Source organism: Odontesthes bonariensis, chromosome 24, assembly GCF_027942865.1.
Source record: "Odontesthes bonariensis isolate fOdoBon6 chromosome 24, fOdoBon6.hap1, whole genome shotgun sequence".
Classification (NCBI taxonomy): domain Eukaryota; kingdom Metazoa; phylum Chordata; class Actinopteri; order Atheriniformes; family Atherinopsidae; genus Odontesthes; species Odontesthes bonariensis.
In genome coordinates, this window is record NC_134529.1 from 28,286,987 (window position 1) to 28,305,407 (window position 18,421).

The 18,421-nt window shown below is 44.0% G+C and overlaps 1 protein-coding gene across 4 annotated transcripts in view; it reads right to left on the reverse strand.

The window, feature by feature from the left end:
* Positions 1 to 18,138, reverse strand: part of epha7 (eph receptor A7) — a 147,504-nt gene extending 129,366 nt beyond the window's left edge. For all 4 annotated transcript variants that reach the window (XM_075459699.1, XM_075459698.1, XM_075459697.1 and 1 more), the window contains exons 1-3: positions 17,925 to 18,138; positions 16,500 to 16,564; positions 15,335 to 16,004 (exon numbers count right to left, since the gene is read on the reverse strand). In XM_075459699.1, coding sequence (XP_075315814.1) covers positions 15,335 to 16,004; positions 16,500 to 16,564; positions 17,925 to 18,018 — 829 coding nt within the window. In that variant the 5' untranslated portion in view covers positions 18,019 to 18,138. The remainder of the gene's footprint in view (positions 1 to 15,334; positions 16,005 to 16,499; positions 16,565 to 17,924) is intronic.
* Between the last annotated feature and the right edge of the window lie 283 nt (positions 18,139 to 18,421).

Below are 18,421 nucleotides of genomic sequence, written 5' to 3' on the forward strand. Positions count from 1 at the left end.
ACTTTCTGTCTGAGAGGAAATTACAACGAGTCTCCTCACCCCGTCGCTCTCTTAAATGACAAGATGACTGACACTTTACTGGCAAACACTGACGCACAAACATGTTAAAACATTGCACAGAACCGCAGACTCTTTGCTACTTGCAATGACTTTGACAAGAGGACTTCCAGTCCATCATGTAATTACATTTGTAGGGATGAAGTGTTGCTTCGGGGAAAGGTCCATTTATCTTTATCCGGTCCCCCTCTGTACAGATAAAGGCCGACTGCAGGCGTGTTTGTTGACAAGGGTCCCCTTAAAAAGCTCAGCCCCAGACACAACAACAGGCTTATTCACGACACTGAGAAACGAGGAAGTCCCCAGTGGGTTGAGGTTTAGCAGAGACGGAGAGAGAAAAAGCCAAGTCGAACATTCCAGACGGTTCTTCGGCAGGCTACAGAGAAAGCATTTGTGATCTCCCTTCCAGTGGTCAAGCACTTGGATTCAGAGACGTGCGAGGAGACAAGCTGCCGTCAGCAGTTTTACACAGAGAAAAGGACAGTGGAGACGTCCTCCGACTGGTGGGACGGAGATCACCAAACTCTCCTGTGACTGCAGCGTCTTTATCACAGAGGACAATAAAGTCTCATTTTGTATATACACACATACACAAAGAAGGGGAAACGGATTTCTGTATTTTCGTAAGAGCTCGGTTTATTTCCTCTGTCCTCTGAGCTAAGCGTCTTAACATTCCTGAATTACATCCAGTTCTTTTACACGTTGGCAGTGTGAGGACAGAGCGGCTGATGGGCAGAGAAGCAGCAGTCAGAGCAGCTGTGATTCCTTCTGTGGTAGCCTGACTGTTGCCCCACAGATCAAAATAGAAAATAATTATGTCCCTTCTCTGGGGATGACACGATGGCACTTTTCTCCCTAATCTTCTGCTTTTCCTGACACAAATTTGCCCTTTTTACTTTCTGTGTATTCGTTGGGGCTGAATGGTGAGGTACCACCAGGAATTTAAGAATGGAAACACGAAAAGCAACAAACACTGATCCAACAAGATGTTTGAGGTGCATGGTTCTGAGGGCAGTGCTCACATCACAGGCCTAAATATAAAACTGAAGTGATAAAAGTATACCATGACACATTTTTATCCAGGTTGTACAAAAACTCAGGTATCCTTGTTCAACCGAGTATAATGGGGGATGAGATCTTTTAACAGATTCCAGATATGTCCTTTCTAATTCTGCTAGTTCACATAGGTGTGATGGTTGAAACTATGTTTTAGGGTACCCACAAAAATGATAGCATTGGCTACAAGAAACTGTCAAGAACTGAATCCAGATGTGACCACAGCACACCAAGACTCAACTTAACCTAACCTAACTTAGACCGTGAATCTCATTTTGTTTAAGAGTAATATTTGACTTTTAAAAAGATGAATCTGTTCATGTAAGGGCAGTTTGTGTGTATCCATCTGCACAATGTTGGGATACAAGTAAGGCTGGTGATGCAAACTCTTGAGGCTGTAGTCGAAAGAAAAGAGAAAACTGACTTCCAGACTCTGGTGGCAAAGCAGATGTGGAAAGTTGAACTTGATCTTTAGTATTGGAAATGATTACAATGGTGCCAGGATGAAAAAAACTTTGGATCACACCCTGTCCCCTGGGGGGAACACGAAACTAACCTTCCTGATTTGCTTACAACCCCCAAATCCAATCAAGGTGAAGATCCTTATTGCTGCAGAGTACAGAGGGGGCTGACTGGTCCAAGCAGGGCAGCTGGAATACTGAACCTCCTCTCATCTGTCTCAATGTCACTGTAGACAGGAAGAAAAGTGAACTCGAGTGTGGGAATGTGGGAGATTCCCTCTGTCTTTTGCACAGTGCCAGGGCCGAAGTGAGAATGATAGTGTGGGCCTTTCTGTCGTCACCGTCCTCACATGAGGAGTTCTGTCAGGGCCAGGGCCAGGCCAGGCCAGGCCAGGCCAGGCCAGCCCCCCCCAGCCTGATTATGTGTTAAATCAGACCGTGTGTCGGGATGGATGTGGAAAGAATGTGTGCTGCAGGGAGCTGAGCGGGGACCCGGAGAGAGCAGCCTGGAGATAGCACTCCATTATGGTGATAAAAGAGGCAGAGGGAGGAGGGCGGCTGACAGGACCAACATCCAGGCCCTGCTGCTGATGTGTGCCAGGTGGTGCCGGTCAAGAAAGATAAAGGAAAGAGTTCATTTCCCTATTTCAGAAAACACCACTGGTGAGCCATAAAATGCTCACCAAACCTGCTCTGATTAAGTCTTCATGCATTTCATTTCCAAACAAAGGTCTGGTACAGTGCTGACCTCGGTTTTACGCCTGGGTTTCCTTCTACTTTCTTTGTATGATTCTAACATTCACATCTGAACCCGTCTCTGTGCTGACATGCATGGTGCAGCATGGTCTGAATGCTCCTTTTTCTATATTCTGCAGGAGTTCTGGCACTCACCTAACACTTGTACTTTTATCATCATCTTTCTTTGTTGTTTAAAGGCACAATGTGCGGTATTGTGCTCTTATTTAATTCATACTCCACACGCCCGACCATGTGGTGGCAGCACCTGGTAGGTATATTGTCCATCATGTCGAGGAAATGCACACTGCCCACCAAGGCCCCGCCTGTAGACCAGCGGGGCCCACCCATCCCCCCATCTCTCTCCCCCCCCCCGTACGAGAGCCGTTAGCTGGATGCGAGCAAAAAGAAAAGATGTCCTCATCAAGTTCGTCAACTTCTACATTCGAACCGGTAAGTTGTACTACACCAACGAAGCCACTAGCACCTGTTCTGAGGAGGAGTGAGTGGGGTGGGGGCGGGGTGGGCCGGCGGGGGCGGGGCCAGCGCCAGACCAGCGATTTCTTCTACTGCCTGGGGTTGAACGGAGGTTGATTTTACTCTATATCGCCACCTCCTGGCCAGAAAAACTGCCGGTCCGGCGCTATCAGTTTATCCTGCTAATTCTGCAGTAAAACTCAGCTATGCTGCGTATAAACTTTGGTTAGGACATGCCAGTAGGATTATTTCTGCACACTCTTATGGTAGGTAGAGGTGTTTTTTGTATGCAATACACTTCAAAATGACATAAAAATCGCACATTGTGCCTTTAAATGCCGTGTGTTTTTTTTCTAGCTGTGCAGGTTCTATGTGCTAATGAGGGCCATGGGAGAGGGTCAATAGTTATGGGAAAAATGCCAGTTCGTGATACATGATACACGATGACACATGACTCTACAATACTGTGTCACAGATGTTTTTCATTTAACAAAAAGAACATAACTTGTCAGATGCAAGGCTGAATTACCAGCCATGCGGAGAAGGAAACGACCCTGAAAGTCTACAACTCCAAAGACTCCGAGAGCTTCCCCGGGTGTGCAGAGTTTGTGCTCATTTGAGTAAATGCATGAGAGTAACAGGGGCTTTTAAGTGAATGTAGTCCGTTATCCAAATGTGGATTCTGAATTGGTACATTACTTAGTTATGAAAATATTGTGTTCAAAGTATTTAAGAATGCACACATTAAACCTGTGTCAAGATTTTTCAGCATAGCAACGACCTGACGACTCCCAGCGACTACCTGACAAATGAGTGGGAGGAACGGAGGGTTAACAGGGGCCTGGCGGCTCAATTCCTTTCTCCTGGGCAGATTAATCTGCTGTCCAAACACAAGCATCTGTGCATGATATTGCTCGGGTAAAACCAAATGAAATCATTAACCGACTGTAAAAAAAAAAAAAGAATTATTTTCCTTTGAACTTCTCTGATCACTTCTATCACACTGCAATCCAATGTAAGTGCTGTTAAAACATTCTCTATCAGCTATTTCAAAATGCCCCCCCCTGTCTAGCTGGATACTGACAAGCATGAAATGTTATTCAAAAACCCAACTCCTACTTCTTTTTTTTAGCTTTACTTTCAAGGGATACGATTAGGAGCATGACCGTGTGCTACGACCATAGAGAGGGATGTCAATAGCTCACACAGAGCTTATTTCTTATGCATTAGCATTGCCCAGGGCCTGCGTGCATTGGTCTGATTAGATGTGACTTATGTTCTTTGCCTCAATAAATAGTAGACCTCAGTGTGGACATTCATCAGGATCTATTTACTGGCTTTTTATTCATACTGAACTATAGCTGCATCTCTTTTATGGACTTAAGCCCATGGTGTTTTCCCCTGCAACAGAAGAGGCAGCACATCTTTGGAGTCATTTCCGACCTGTTAGAAATCCTACCCGAGTGTATTTTTACTACTTTAAAAGTCAAAGAAGCGCTCAACTGATTTCATCTTCTGGGTAACACGTACACCTTTACAGCCGCAAACATTTTGGAGGAATCAAATGTATCTTAAAGGAAGACATTAGTTATCTATTAGGCTAACTACATTGCTTGTTAAGATTTAGTTTAAAAACTTTGCATAATCCATCCATCCATCCATTTTCTATACCCGCTTAATCCGTCGGTCGGGGGGGGGGGGCTGGAGCCTATCCCAGCAGTCATTGGGCGAGAGGCGGGGGACACCCTGGACAGGTCGCCATCACAGGGCCACACAGAAACAAACCAGAAAAGCAACCACTGACTCCTAGGGACAATTTTAGAGTCACCAATTAACCTAACATGCATGTTTCTGGACGGTGGGAGGAAGCCGGAGAGAACCCACGTATACACGGGGAGAACATGCAAACTCCACACAGATAGGCCACCAGCCGGGAGTTGAACCTGGAACCCTCTCGCTGTGCTTTGCATCATCAAAAAACCATATTGAAAAAAATCCTCTAAAATGATGCTACCAAATTCTTCCAGTTTCATACTTTTCTTTTCCTTATCTGTGTGTTTTAAAGCAGTCTCTGGTGTATCAAAAGGTCTTTGTTTGTCCTTCCTCAAAGCCTGACGCACAACTCTGAACCAACTTTTATTCTGAAAGTTAGCACGTAGATTTCTGCCTGCAGACAAGTTCATCTCCCACCACTGAGAGATGAGGCACTTATTCAGAACTTAAAAATAGCGACAGGCCACAAAAACGAAACACTGTGCTTTCTGCTAAAAGAAAAGAAAAAAAAGTTAACGGGCCAGAGGTTGAGTTTCCAACCCTTTTCCAAACAAGCTCATTCAAATTAGTGACACCTCCGTGGATATAGGAAGAAGGAGGGAAGCAAGGTCATGACGACAACAAGGCCGAAAGCAAGAAAAGAATGGAAAGCGCCACAGAAACACATATCAGATGTTTTAAGACTCTGGATTCCCATTCTGCTAGGTTCTCTCCCCACCCCACGCATACTTGGAATGGCTCTGTCTGGCTGCTGCCACACTCCACACATCCTCACAAGCAAGCCATTCATCCGAGGTACCTGTGCTTAGCAGGAGATAAGTAGCTTCCATGAGAAACAAAGAGAAGATTAGCATTCCCTTACACTGTGTTGGAGGGCATGCAGCTTTGCCCTCTAAGCAGGGAAAACCCGAAGGAAGCGCCTGCTCCGTTGTACATGCCAAAGATCAAAGCCACGCTCTGATTGAGTTCGACTAAAATGAAGCTAATACTCTTGCTATAGGGATAAAACCGATGCTATAGTCGTGAACTAAAAGTGAGACATTTTGGAACAAAGAACACCTTATTGTGTTCGAGTCAACATTACTGGCACATGCTGTAATCTTCATTTCTACTTGTTTCAGGTTACTCTCATCATTACAGAAACCAGTTTAGCACTGCTGACCACACTCAGTTTATACGACATTTACAGAGTCACTAAATATTTTCCTAATTACCTCTGGTGGTTTTTCAAGTATTCAGTTCTGTCCTCCATCCCAAATGTATTAGATGACGGACTTAATTTCACTTAAGGAAAGGAGCGTATAAAACCTTTAACTGAATTCTCTTGAGCTTTTCCAGAATAACAAAGACGGCGTTTCTGAAGACATTCGTTTTAACTGCTGAGCATTATGAGCGAAACTTTAATATTCTCCTCCGTTTTATCAGGCATGAGGTAATTATTTCATGAACAGACATGCCAGACTGTTTAGAAATGTATCTACTATTGATAAGATCTAAAGGAAGGAGAAATAAAATCTCACCAAGCACGAGTGTGTGAACTGCATTTCTCACAGCAGAGTCTCCTCCAGTACTCCTGATGATTCATTGGGTTTGGATGTTGGAAATGAAAAGCATTCTAAGTTGATACACATTACAGCGGTGAAACTATGGCCTCTCACTCTGTTGGGGCTGTATCATGGATCTGGGCACAGTCCTCCTAAGAGGTCTTTGCTTCTTTAAGCTGTCAGGCGGAGTGAGCTTTCTGAAATGGATTCTCAGTGACATGGAAAATTTCTCTGCCTAATCGTCTTTTGTTTCGTTCATTTAACTCGCATAGACACAGCAGAGTGGCCCCTTAAGGCCAGCCAGGCAGATACCTTTAATGGATGAGATAGTCGGCTCTAAAAGGGAGACGTGCTGAAAGACACCGCTATAAGGAGAGGACTCTGCATTCTGGGGATGAAAGCATGGGGTCCAAAGGTCTGACCAATCCAAAGCCCCCTGCAGCCAAAGCGAAATCGCCACTGAAAATGTCCCCAGTCAGCAGCTGAGTATTATCTCTGGATTGTTCCAATGCCTACCAACCCTCCCGATTCAGCCCAGCCCAGCCCCCCCCCCCAAACAAAAAAAAAAAGCTGTCAGATAGTAACGGAACAATGTCAAGCCAGCTCATCACTGCAGTGGCCATGTCTCCCCAAATGCCCACGAATGCTTGTGCATGTCCAGAATGATCTTAAAGGGGCTGTTTATCCTACTTAAAGGGATAGTTCGCCTCTTTTGACATGAAGCTGTATGACATCCCATATCAGCAACATCATTTATGAACATCTTCTTACCCCCTGCTGCGTCCTGTGAGCAGAGTTCCAGCCTCGTTTTGGTGCTGATGAAGGTAGTCCGGCTAGTTGGCTGGGGCCACAAAAATAAAGCGTTTTGCTTCTCAAAACAATATGCGTTCAAAAGAGTAATACATTTGCATCTCAAAATGGTTCTCCAGGAAAAAGTCAGACCTCACAATCTCTTGGCTCTATTTTCTCTCCCTTCGTATCACTGCCTGCTGCCGCCTGCCGACAGCCGCGCCTGTTACGGTGTTTGCTGCTCGGAAGCAGGGGACTGCTCGGTCTGCGCTTCGGTCTGCACGGTCTACACAGCAGGCAGTGATACGAAGGGAGAGAAAATAGGGCCAAGCGATTGTGAGGTCTTACTTTTTCCTGGAGAACGATTTTGTGATGAAAATGTATTACTCTTTTGAACGCATATTGTTTTGAGCAGCAAAAAGCTTTATTTTTTAAACCCCAGCCAACTAGTCGAACTACTTTCGTCAGATGAACGAGCGGGATGAATTGACAATTTTAAAGTATTCACTAAGTAATCCAGTAAAATCTTCAGTATATAATTGAGAAATGCACATAATATCAGTGCCTGTCCTCCACTCGTTCAGAACAATGCTCTGTAAGAAACCTTTTTCCTAAACAGAGCCGTCCTGAGAACATTTCGAGTTCTGCTTCCTCTGCCTTGAAAGTAAGTGTTAGAAAAAACTGTGCAGTTATGTAATAAGTTATTGATTTTCCTGTTGAAGTGAGATTGAAGCACAGAGCCAGGGGTCCAGGGCCTCACAGAGGAGCAGCTCCACTGACAACACTGCTGAACCCTGCTGTTTGTTGAGGTGCTGAGACCCCGGGCCCAGTCACATATCACTTTCACCCTCATGCCACGGGGACAAAACACAGAACACCAAAGACATTGTCTTCTGACACTGAGTTCGACTGTCTGATCACATTCCTCTCAGGCAGCCAGCAGGCAAGCAATTACAAAAAAGACATCTGTGCCACAGTTTGGATAACTAAAAAGGGCAAAAGCTTAGAATCGCAAGAGGCTTGAAACCAGGGATCGATGGAGATGTCTGAACCTGTTAGTGCAAGTGAAGATGAGAACTGCTGCATTGTGGAGCGGGCTCCTTTGTCATCCATGGGGAGGGGGACCGAGAGGTGACTCTTCTGGTGATCAGGGGTCAACTGCTGCGATCATCCATCTTCTTCCTGACAGTGTCCTGTCAGCCAGGGTGCTCACATTACTAAACACAACAGGCAGGGCTCCATTGTGTTTCTGCGCCGGTCTGCAGCCATGTGTAAATGAAGTTAATATTCACTGACCTCACGCATGGCCAAACGTGAACCTCCGAGTCACCTTGGAAATAACGCTATCTGACATAAAGTCACAGAGGTCTCCCTTTCTGGGGCATTTAACCAGCAGAGCTGAGCATATGGCTTTGTTTGCACGAGGAGGAAGAATGTTTACGCAGATCCTGTCCATTCATGTGACGCAACACAGGGTCCGACTGGCAGGTCAGATTCCAAGACCTCAGTGATGATAAGTCATTGCCCTTCTCCGTGCTGGACTGAAATAGCTCACTGCAATTTGCATCAGAATACACAGACTGAGAATCCTGACCGAGTCACTGTGGAACGCACAAAGACCAAAAACAAAAGACTCTACCTGGAAATCGTTCAAAATCTTTGCATCAACATTCTCTTGACCAGGTGCCCGATGTTACTTATGCCAATTAGCCACGTGGACTGGAAGAGTCTGGCAAAGGCAGTGATGTTTAAAGATCCTTCATTTGAAGAGTTAACGGGAAATCAGCAGAATTCAATAATCATCAGTGATGGAGAAGTGATATCTGCAGTGTGACCCAAAGGTGGCTAAAAAGCAAGTCCTGAACGGTGGATTTGGGGTTCATTCCACACTTATTGTGCACTTATCAGTGTTTAAGGACTTAGAGCTATACCTATCAGATTAATCCATCCCGTCAGTTTCTACCTGCTTCCATCATTTCTATCCTCCGTTCAATCGTTCAGCCGACAGTTGTTTGCAACTAAAACTTTAGTTTTTTCAAAAACATCAAATATATAACATATAATCAGTGACATTTTCTAGGTCGACTAAATTAAACAGACAACGTTAAAAGTGAAGGAAGACATGATATTTCCCTTTGTTTGGATGGTTTTTAGAGGCTGCAAAATCAGAGGAGTGGGCTTTTCAATCAGGTGCAGACCTTTTATACTGGCAGCCAACTGGTGATTCCCCAAATTTAGATTGCATATTTCATATTCCTTACCACAGTGCTATGTGGCAGCCTTTCAGTGTCTTAATAAAGACAAATATTTACCAAGGCCCAGAGCATCCTATTGAATATTTTTTGGATGTAAAATGAGCCATTTGTATTCAGTTTGTATGTGTTAGCAGAACAGCCGGATTCCACAGAAAGTGCTGCTGGCGTCGGTTCAAGCATTTCTATCCCAGGAAACATCCTTTTTCTTGTTTTTACCTCTCATCTGCAAAAGGATATAAAAAAGGGGGAGCTGGGTGTAGAAGTAAAATAAATACTTTTTTCTTTTTTTTTAATAAAATCACTGCTTGCCAAACCACAATTTCAAACATTCTGCTGTCTCTTCCTCTGAGGAAGTAGCTGCGGTTCAGTCTGCTAATGAGAGGGAATTAGAGCAAAAGAACTACATGTGAATACAGTAATACGGTCAAGGGGAGACTGTGTCCTCAGCAGCAGGCCTGAAATGTACCCCATTTCATCTGAGCATGCCAACTTTTTTTTTATTCAACATACATATATTTCTTATTTTCTCCCCCCCACCCCACCATGCTGCCTATACAAAAAAATAAGCTGAATAATAAAATAAAAGTGAATAAGAGTGAGAAGTACACCCCAAATGTTACACTAGAAAAAAATTACAAACATGAAAATATACAGGATTAAAGTAATAATAAAAAATACAATAATGATGCAAAATAAAAAACAAAAATAATAAAGAAAATTAAAAAAAAGGTGGATATTCAGGACAGTACCAGTAGGCTATTTGCTTTCTTTAATTGTCACTACACAGGTCTTCTGAGGTCTCTGAGTCTTCATTCCCGTTTACTTTTCAATCATGCGGGAGGGCTTCAAGCTTCTCAAAATAAGATAAAAGTGGGGCCCAAGTTTCATGGAATTTTTGGGTCGATCTTCGAATGCAATATTTTATCTTTTCCAACTTAAAGCTTCCGTCTGCAACTTTTTTTTAGTCATATTAGCTTGAACTGTCATGGGATTCTGGAAGTAGAATATTAAATAGGCTGTTTAGGAAAAATCCCGAATTCTGTAGCTCCCTCTGAAGCCTGTAATCGTGCTTGCAAAAATCGAGCGCTCCCGGCTGTTTTTAACCAATCACGTTAGGTTTATTATTTATCTATTATCTGAGCAGAACATTCACCAACCACGTCTTCCATGCTGAGCGTGAGTCTGCCCCCAGCTTGTGTGCGCGCACACTGGTGTGAACTCACGTGCACAACCTCGTCCACAGAGGGGGAGGGACCTGAAAGTTGTATCAGTTCGAATTTTCCGACTTTAGACACGGAATTTTGAAAACCTGCCGACGGCAGCTTTAAGGAATAGAATCAGGTCTTTCTAAGCATGCCAACTTGATTCTTCCCTCTTGCATCGTTTGGTTCGCATACTTACAGCAGAACGAGCCCAGAGGAAATGTTTGTGGGACGATTGTAAATTTCCAAAGGAGAAAATATTAAACAGGATGAGGAGGTTCGCATGACTTTCAGCACAACAAATTCTTTGTTGAAAATGACTGAGGTTAGAAAACTAAAAAACATCGTTTTTTCAATTGATTGCTTCTCAAATTTTGAATTATATCGACTTTAATGATAATTATAGTCCTTACTTTTCAATTATGAATGTGTTGTGTTGCTGTTGGTTTTGTGATGCTCCACTGTGTTCAAGGGCGTAAGTTTGGTCTTAGCTTTGGTAGGGACACATCCCAGGACAGATCTTATATGCTGACTTTATGCATTAAAGAAGAATATTATATTGAATATTACAGGAATACCCAAGAGTTAGGCTTTATGGAACCAACTTTGTTTATAATTCAAAAATAGAGAGAAAAAAAACATCTCCTCATGAAAAAAATGCTAATGTAGAATAAAACTAGCCTCCTAGCCTACATTACATTCACACCATAATAACACTTTTCCATTATAGAATGAGTGTTTGCGTTTTTCTATTTACAAAGCAGAAACATGTTGAGACCAAATGAAATATTAATGTGAGGATTTACTTTCATGATTTGTGGCTTCTGATCTGATATTTCACCGTCAAGCCAGCATCTTCCAGCGACTCTGCCACACGAGGGGGGCTTCATACCCTCCTGTGCTGACCCTTCAGCCAATCAAACGGCAGCACATCTAACCTTGTTGCCTTGCAGGTTACACTGAACATTGAGACGAGAGGGCACGTCGGAAAAATAGTTCTCTACAAATGCTTAACACTATGAATGAGTCTGTGAAAAATATTATATTTAATGCATTATGTAAAAAAAAAAAGTTATATTAGAATATTATCAAAAAATATTGGGAGGGACAACTCAAACTGTGGTTGTGACTTGTCCCTGTGTTTTAGTTGTTGGTTGTTTTTCATATAGAAAATAAAATATTAGAATTACTTATATCCACATTTTTTATGTTTTGACTGCAAAATGTCAGAAAATAAAAAAAATGTCTGACCATCGGTTCAAAACCCAAACAAATCCACTAAGATGGACAAAAAAACAAATCCCATTTTTGAGGATGATGGTTGTCTTTTTTCTTTCATCATTTCATTAACCTGCTCTGCAGTCTGCAGTTTTGTTTCTCTAAGTCTGATGTCTTGGAGTCTTCTCCATGGTAATTTATTTCAGCACACTGCCGGTCATGGCATCCTGAGGAGAGAATGCTGCATCTGTGTGTCTGACTGCTACCTGCCAGGCCGAGCAAACAGAAAGGAAAAGCCCTGGGCTCTGGGCTCTGGAAGAGGGCTACCATTCACAGGACGCCTGCACTGTCTGGCAGTGACGGGATGAGACCCCATCCATCACCCATTATTTCAATCCTGAATGATTTAGGTCCATTTGGGTCTCCTGTGGATTCGGCACACACCTCTCATTTGCATAATTAAGCTCTTGAGGAGCTGCAAAAGAGAGCCATTTGGTGTATTAAATTCACACCTTATCAATCAGTGGAACATCAAGATGTATGAGGACCTTGTGACTCTTGCCTTCCTGGCTTCATTTGAAATGCTAAACGTAGCTTTCTCTGCAAGCCAGAGGCTGGGCTCGGCTCCTTGGGCCGACCGGTGGCTTCCATACATGTTAGCTGTCGCGGTCAGCCGGTGCTCAGCCCCTTACCTCAGGGGGCAGGATCATCAATCAGTCTACAACTAACTTCTGTCCAACTTCCTGACAGCCATGATGGATGGTGCCAGCATCTACAGGATGTTGTATCCTCTCATTAATTCTCTTGTTAGCGTGCACCGATGCTTCCAAGATATGGCCCGTTTTATTTGTTCTTCACCAGTTAGAGGCCTCTCCCTTGTCGGGGCGAGGGTCAACAGTGAATAATTTCTCAGGAATTGGTTATTTAATACCGCAATGATGTGATGTGTCAAAACTGGACAACGTGCATTCTCTGCACTGAGTGAAACAAAGATGCTAGTGTCTTCTCACAAGGGCCCGCTGTGTCTAAACAACTCAGCGGCTCAATTTCAACCAGCAGACAGCGCTAAGCAGAACCAGCAGATGAATGAAGGCTATTTCCACAACACACGCTTTCGCAAAATGAAGCCCGCAGGCTGCGAGGACACTTCAACTGGCCTTTTTAAAGACTCATTACACTAAGACCACTGAAGGAAGCAGCAGAAGGGTGACATTTACGGCCTCGCAAAGAGTGTCAAACCGACAGGGGGAAGGGGAGGGGAGGGGGTGGGCAGAGGTGGAAGACAAGGGCTGTCTCTTTGCTGAGCGTGATGAATGAGTGGATCACAATAAGTTTGGGAGAAGGCAATTGCATCCACACAGGGAGCTTCTCAGATGACATGACTGACAGCTCAATGCACTTACTCCACCTGCAGCTCCACCATAGTCAAATACTGTTGCCTGATGTTAGGATCACAGAGCAGCACATGCACTCAAACAGAAGCAGTTAAAGACAGTTTTAAGAAATCCGATTGTTCCAAGAAAAAAAGACTTCCCACCATTTCAAAGTCTTTCTATGATATGAAACATGCATCGGTTTCAAAGTGTCTTAACTTTCTTTGAACAAAGTATCTAGAGTCTGCTAAACAACATCCTCCACCATCAGAAGCAGCTGGACTTGTACCTAAAACAACCAAAAAGTACAATGACTCGGCTGTTAGCTGGGAGCTGAGTGGGAAAGTTTGGGCTCGTCTGTGAAAAAATCTTTTTCTTACATTTCCATCACTATTCAGGAGAGCTAACAAGTGTGTTCTACTCTTCATTTGGACAGTCTTTGTGCGTTACTCCTTTCTATGGCAGCCATTTTTCCCCCTTTCCAGTTGGGCCATTCAGGAGATTTATAAACCTGCCTCAAAGAATAGGATTGCACTGTAACTTTTTACCTTAACTTTTACTATTTTTATTATTTTTTGTACAACTTAGATATCTTTATACTGTGTGCCTTATATCTTTTTGTGTATCCCAAGCCAAGAGCTCCTGAACTAAATTTCATTATGCCTGCACAGTGACAATAAAGATTCTTGATTCTTGATTCATTGTAACTAGTTCATTTCAGATTTCCAGACACTTTCCCGTTAAGGTGCAGAATGTAGCATCAGATAATGTGGGAGCAAATCCCTTCAGCTGCAAAGATGAGATGAATTACTCTCGCAGTTCTTGGACCAGCTAGTCCCAGGTCCAGGGGGCAGAATCTTTCATCGTGTTTATGGTCATAGACACTTGGACTCAGGGCTGCGTTGTATAGCTGTAGAAACACGTTGAACAGCTTTTAAATTGATCTTAAGGAAACTACTGAATGGACAATTTGGTGTCAGTGGAGCCTCTGGAAGAAGTGCTGATGGTGCATCATGATTCTCATTTTATTTATATTAAATAACCCTTCATACAAAAGCTGCTCATGCCTCAGTGGAGATAAACCTCATAAAGGTGCAGTGCCAAGATTGGAATTTGAACTACATACACTGAGAAGCCTCCTTCCTCAAGCTTGAAACAATCTGAGGATAGAATGATTGCACTCCTTCCATATCTGTGCGCACTTTCTGCAGTTGACTCGCAAAGCAATTCAATTCTAACGCCATGCAACAGTCTTGGAATGAAAGGCTGTGCAGTAAGACCCAAAAAGCTGTGGTTTTTTTACCTCGTAGCGCTCTCCCTGTGGAAATAAATTGTGAGCTTTTTTTTTTGTAAACTTAAGGGCACAACTGGATCTTATGCATATTAAAACAACAAGAACAATCAGATGGAGCTCCATGGGGCTGAATCAGTGATCGCCTGCTAACATTAGAGACACAACACAACCAGAGGCAGGCTGTGTTGCTCTAAATTACATGGCCTAATATATTTCATTAACACACCTCCCTCAGAGGGGTCCCTAATGGATGACAGCGTGGCATAAAAGCTTGTCTGCCGGGGACGCTAATTTGTTCTTAGGCGCATTCCATTCACTTATTACTTGCCGCTGCTCCTTATAAGCTGCTTAGATTGAGGTTGCCCACTTTCAAAACAGAAAAAAAAAAACAGACCAGGCTGATGAGGCACGCCACTTAAGTTCCGTGACCTAAGTCGCTCACTTTTTATCCACAGCAATTTCTATCACTCAAGTCAGGTGGCCTCTTAAAACAATCCCTTGAGCTTTCCAGAGAGACAACACATATTACTGCGCCGCGACAACAAAAAGGAACACTTTCCTTTTCACCACACAGCCGTTGTTTGTTTTTCCGGCCTGTCGCGGTCATTTGGCCGGGCCGGGCTGCACTCAGAGGCCGGCCAGACTTCCTCCAGACCTGTGAACTCTGCTGGTGATTATCTCGGCTCCCAGCCAGTGAGAGACTGAAGAGTGTCTGAGCCAAACTTAAGTTATCATTTTATCCTCGTGTCAACAGGTTTGTGCTGATAAATTAAGAGCCTCACAATCAATTAACACAGAATCCAATTATTACTTTGAACATGTCTGGCCTCAATTATCCATCCAACTCCACTGCTGTCAAATCTGCTGCAGCTGCATTAATCCCCTTTGCCTACACAACTTGTTTGTCATCAATTCCTAAACTGTGATTCATTTGCTTTCCATTATTAAACCACAAATACTCTGGGCCTGCTTTTTTTCTTTTTTTTGACACTCAGGATGCAACTCATTGATTTTTTTTTTTTTTTAACTCAGGAATTACAGAGGAAATGCATTTAGGCCATATGCATCTGATATTTGATCCATTTTTTAAGGGTACTCACGTTCACAGGCATCTCCTTTCTGATGAAATCCAGCTTTGCATATACATTTCCCAATAGGTACCAGCCATTCCCCCTCGGCACTGCAGTGCATCTTGGGCGAGTTGTCGGCTTCCTCCTCGGCGTCGTTTACGCACACACCCTCAACCTCTACCAGCGAGGAGAACTCCGATCCCGTCACCGTGTCTGGGAATGTGGCCAGATTCTCGATGATAGACCAACACTTCTTGTAATAGACTTTGACTGACACCAGGGCGATGCACGCCCCGACATCCTGGAAGGCCAGGTAGAAGCCCCGCCTGGACAGAGGGCCAATTATGCGGACTTCCGTATTCAGCTTCATCTTCCTCTCGCCCAGGTCACCCTGGGTGAAGCTTTCATCAGCAGCGATCGTGTCGATTTTCACATACTGATTCTCCCTTAAGCCCCTGCCCATCTCGGAATCTGTTTCCTGATAATACAAGTTGAACGTCTCCTTGCAGGTGCCCACCACACCAGGCAGGCTGTTACAATCCCTCAAGGTGAACTTCAGTTCCACGAAAATTCTCTGGGCATCGCCCTTCTCTATCCAGTTAGTCCGAAGCCAGTTGTTCTGATTGGGCTCCAGGACTTGGCAGACCTGGTATGTGCGAATGGGCGTATAGTTCTCATCCAAGCCGCTGATCTCTTCCCACTGAAAGAAAACGCATTTGTAAAGGAGTGGAACCATAATGGGGTTAACTAAAATGTGACAACCATGAAACAAGATTGACATGATATGATCTAAAGTCAGTCAAACTTAGATTGGTGGTGATTACACAATAAATAATAAGGCATAAGTATGTCTAATACAGGGTTGTAAAGGTCTTTATCAGGCAAACACATTTTAAAAGAATAATTCAGTTTTACCATTATTTATTTTCAAAGTTTCTTGTTTTAATCGGACTGCTGTAAGTGTTTGACTTAAGGTCTTTGCGCGCTTAATGTTTACAGCGTTTCCATTACAGTCTCCTGCATTTGTTATCTTTTTTCATCTTGGCCGACTTTTCTGATATCACAGTGAACCTTCGGTATATGCTCTTCAAAATGTTATTTATGTCTTATCAAAGGCGTGAAACATGAGATGAAGCAGAAAACATAAGAGATGCGAAGTGCATGCGCATGCAGCGCCAGGGTTGTGCAGACTTACCCCATTGGGAGGATAGGAGATCCACTCCAGCTCTGTCTGCTGTGCCTTTGAGTCCAGCAGAATCACTGGTGACAGGAAACCAAGAGGCAGGTGGTTAAATCTTACTGAGGCACCGGGCCTTTGTATCACATCTACAGCCCATAGCATGAACACCCGTGACCCAATTTCTATGAGCAGCAGCTAAAGCGGACGCGTGCAACAAAGACGCGCACACACTGCAGTGGACAGGTCCTATAGTCTGCGGGGCAACTTTTTAGGAAACAGATAAAGAATTAAAAATGAGATAGGTATCGACTGTCATTTATTTTAAACATGAACTCACTTCTTTCTAGTACTTTTTTTACATGTTAAAACAATTTCCTTTGCGTTAAGGTCACGGCTGTTGTTCCTCCTGTCACCCGACACGCAAACAATAACCTGGGTGCGCTGAAAAGAGTATTTTTTCTGCTTTAAACGTCCACAGAACTGACGTTTAACCATCTGCAACACGCGGCTCAGGAGATGTGTTAGTGGAGCCTGTTTTATGTTCCCGGTGCGCGAGGAAAGCGCATAGCGGCACGGGCGGCTTTCCCAAATGAACTTGTTTAAATTGGATTTCACATCAGCATCACCAGTTCTGTCGGATGACGAGCAGCCGCCGGGACGCATTCAGGAAAAAATAATCAAAATTACAAATAATTCTCTTATTTTATTTTGTGAAAGAGAAACCCCGCATGTGGACTCCGCGGATTCACTCAAATCAACATCCACAACACGTCCACGTATCAGCCGGTAGTTTTTCCGTGGTGAAAATAAAAAAAACACTCCAAGTGAAAATCTGTTTTGAAGCGCTCAGTAATTACCTTAATTCATCCACAACCTGATCAATTAAAAGGTGCCGATTTCTAGTGTGGTGTTCAATCCTCTTTTATTTGGTTTGTTGTTCCCATTATTCTGCTCACCCTGAGAGTCAGTGGCAGATGAGGTATCCGTTTCATATCTGATGGATTTTCCTTCCAAGAAACAAGGCTGGACAGAGCGGAGGCCACTTTAGAGGAAATAACCCCCGAAACTGCTCTCCGATGGACGGATATATATATATACATATATACATATATATAACTATATCACACAGTTAGTGGCGACAGTCTGCTCATGGCACAGTGCCGCTGTGTAAGGCAGAAGCAGGAGCGCCAGCCTCCAATCTGCCTTCTACAGCGTTGGACCGCCGTGCGTAAAAACACCGCGAGGTCGCCGAACAGTCGGGAGCGGGGACGCTCACATTCATGTCTACTGAAAGCCTCATAAAAACTCTAATTCTAGAGAAAATAGGAGAAAAAAAGTGTCGCGGCTGCCTGCTGGCTGTGAACACATTCCTGTTTTTTCCTGGATGCTGTCTGCGGCGCGACGGGATAAGACGGGAAAGTCCAAACTTTAACAACTTACCTTCCTTCGCATTCTGGGCTTCTGCGCTGTAAACATGGGAGCAGAAATAAAGGGAGAATGTAATCCACAGACACGGGGTGGACCTGGAGAGCATGGTGCGGCTGCGGATCGAAAACCTGGACTGTAACTCGCTTTGCTGCCGTCTCGCGTGCTTCCCATTGACGACACTATACTGGTTCTATGTACAATAATGTGCTGGTCCCCCACTCAAATAGCGTCTGCTGCTGCTGGGAGGAGCCTCGGGCCCCCGGGCTGTCAGTCAGGGAGAAGGGCGGAGGAGCTGGCCAATCGCAGCGCCGGAAAAGGAAACGTCACGGAAACGGAAAGGCCAATAGGCGCGTGGAAGTGCGTTCTGTCTCGGTTGTGTTTTTTTTTCTATTTTTTGAAGGAGGGTGAGGAGGTGCGCGATGGAAGTCTGCTCACACTGGAGCAGATATTTGGGGGGTTTTTCTTCGGGAAAAGGAGAAAGGATTCTCCGTCACAGTTCGTGTCTGACA